At 38.2% G+C, this 2,376-nt stretch overlaps 1 protein-coding gene across 1 annotated transcript; it reads right to left on the bottom strand.

Moving 5' to 3' along the window:
* Window positions 1-4: 4 nt before the first annotated feature.
* LOC100636006 (dihydropyrimidine dehydrogenase [NADP(+)]-like) lies at window positions 5-2,077 on the bottom strand (the record flags this gene model as incomplete). Its single annotated transcript, XM_003391571.2, has 7 exons — window positions 5-130; window positions 564-704; window positions 843-986; window positions 1,107-1,208; window positions 1,260-1,340; window positions 1,416-1,678; window positions 1,873-2,077. Coding segments are annotated over 7 exons (1,062 nt in total), but the record flags the coding sequence as incomplete, so codon positions are not given.
* Between the last annotated feature and the right edge of the window lie 299 nt (window positions 2,078-2,376).

Raw genomic sequence — 2,376 nt, 5'->3', positions numbered from 1 at the left:
GTTGATAGGGAGTTGTCCTTGGTACCATAGTAATGCAATCAATAATTGGACAGACACTGACACACAGTGTACAACCAGTGCAGTCTTCTGTAATGTGGGGTAGGTGAGTGTCTTTATCAAATGTAATGGCCTAATTTAGCATATATGAATATTGTATCAAATTATGTTAGACTCTCTCTCTCTCTCTCTCTCTTTTAGGGTTTACCACAAGATTTTGGTATAGTGTCTAGCTTCTTGCCTGATCTATGGTATTTAAAAAAATAGCTAGGAGAGAATTTTCCATTTTGAGCTGATTCTGATCAAATTGGATTTTTTTATGAATTTTTAAAGTTGCTCCAAAAGCCATGCACTATAGTGCAGTGATTATCAGCTCATGAAGTGTGCTGTTTAGTATCCTGCTCTCTCTCTCTCCCTCTCTCTCTCTCCCTCTCTCTCTCTCTCTCTCTCTCTCTCTCCCTCTCTCTCTCTCTCCCTCTCTCTCTCTCTCCCTCTCTCTCTCTCTCCCTCTCTCTCTCTCTCCCTCTCTCTCCCCACCTCTCTCTCTCTCCCTCTCTCTCTTTCACCTGGTATCCAGAGTCATTGCAAACCATATAACACTTTCCACAGTTGATGCACATGTCTTCATCAATAAGAGCAACAGCTTGTTGCTTTGTGTCCAGCTCACCCCAAGCACCAATCATTGGTAAAACACGGCCTATAACATCCTAAAAATTAAAAAAATTAACGGCTACTACAGCTATAATTAATGCATCATTTTCAACTTTTAAGTGCATGTATGTGTATATTCTATGTTACTAAAATTAGAATTAAATTGTTCTATTTTTAGATAAACCTGGTCTTACTTTAACAGCTGGTACAGGCTTGCTTGGCTTATACGAAGGTCTGTGAGTCTCAGGGCTGAACTCAGTCAGTGGAGTAATTGATTTCTTGTAGTCGGAAATCAATTGGTCCTTCTCTTTAAGATATGGGCCAAACTCGGGTAAACTCTATCATTAAAAACATTATGCATAAAAAAAATTTATATTTTAATAAGTTATGCTCCTGTTATTAATTAATTAATTAATTAATGCAAAAGGCATATTTTAATCGGAGAATTATTTATGTACTTTTCCAATAATTTCTGTTATTTTTGGAGTAATGACTTTCCCTTTTTGATGCTTTGCGGTTGGTGGGCACTGACCATCCCAATCACCTAATTCACTGACAGACTAAAATGAGAATAAATATAAAGAATATGATAAGAGGATTATAGGCATTACTTGTAGGTAGAGCAAGGCCTTTAGTCCAGTAACATAGTCATCTATCAGTGTGTACTCTTGATTGTGGATAGCACTACAAACCTGGAGAGAGAGAGAGAGAGAGAGAGGGAGGGAGAGTTTTTAAATGTTATATTTAAGTCTCATTGCTCCAGTTACTTGTAATAAAGTAGCTCCACAGTGCAAGAACTGAAGCCCGGCCTCAGCAGAGTCAATACCCCCAGCTGCTAGTATAGGAAACCCTGGTAGGGCCCTGGCTATGGCTGACACGTCTCTAAGAGCAATCGGTCGAATGGCATTACCGGAAACGCCACCGTATGTTGTCCTGTTTTCGTTACCGACTGCCGGCCATGGGATACCGTTAGCTTTAACACCCATTAGACCAGATACTGTATTGATAGCTGTTACACCTGTGGCTCCACCTACAATATACGCCCACAATTATAATTACCATTTTAATTGTGTGTACTCTATTATTTGATGACACTATTAAACTTGTTATGTCACTTTTACTTTTGGTTTCGTCCATTGATAAACTTAATAAAATTACACAATTAAACGTACATGTAGATGTAATACATGTATAAAATTCTATTTTTATTTCCATCTTAATCACCTTTCTGAGAGGCTCTTGCAATGTCAACAATATCTGTCACATTTGGTGTCATCTTTGCAAAGAAAGGAATTTTGACTGCTTCCCGGACCCAGCGACAAATTTCAGTGACAAGTTCCGGGTCTTGGCCACAAGCTAGTCCCATTCCCCTCTCTCCCATACCATGAGGGCAGGATAGATTCAATTCAAGAGCATCAGCACCAGCTTCCTAAAAAATTGGAGGAAGAAAGCTTTAGTACAAAAATTCTACAATAAGGTTATAGCCCATGGTTTTTTTCCAAAAAATGGCTCCAAAATTACCCCAAATTTTTCTTACATTTTCTGCTGTATATTGATGTCCTTATGCTATGTAGCAAGTTTGAGCTGATTCTGACAAATATTTTTCAAGTTACGGGCGTTTTAAGAAAACACCAAAATTCTGAAAAATACCCAAGGCTATATAGCCCATGGTTTTTTCCAAAAATGGCTCCAAAATCACCCCAAATTTTTATTACATTTTCTGATGCA

Source organism: Amphimedon queenslandica, unplaced genomic scaffold (assembly GCF_000090795.2).
Source record: "Amphimedon queenslandica unplaced genomic scaffold, v1.1 AMPQUscaffold_8139_Cont19914, whole genome shotgun sequence".
In the NCBI taxonomy this organism is placed as follows: domain Eukaryota; kingdom Metazoa; phylum Porifera; class Demospongiae; order Haplosclerida; family Niphatidae; genus Amphimedon; species Amphimedon queenslandica.
This window is presented reverse-complemented; position numbering and strand designations above follow the sequence as displayed.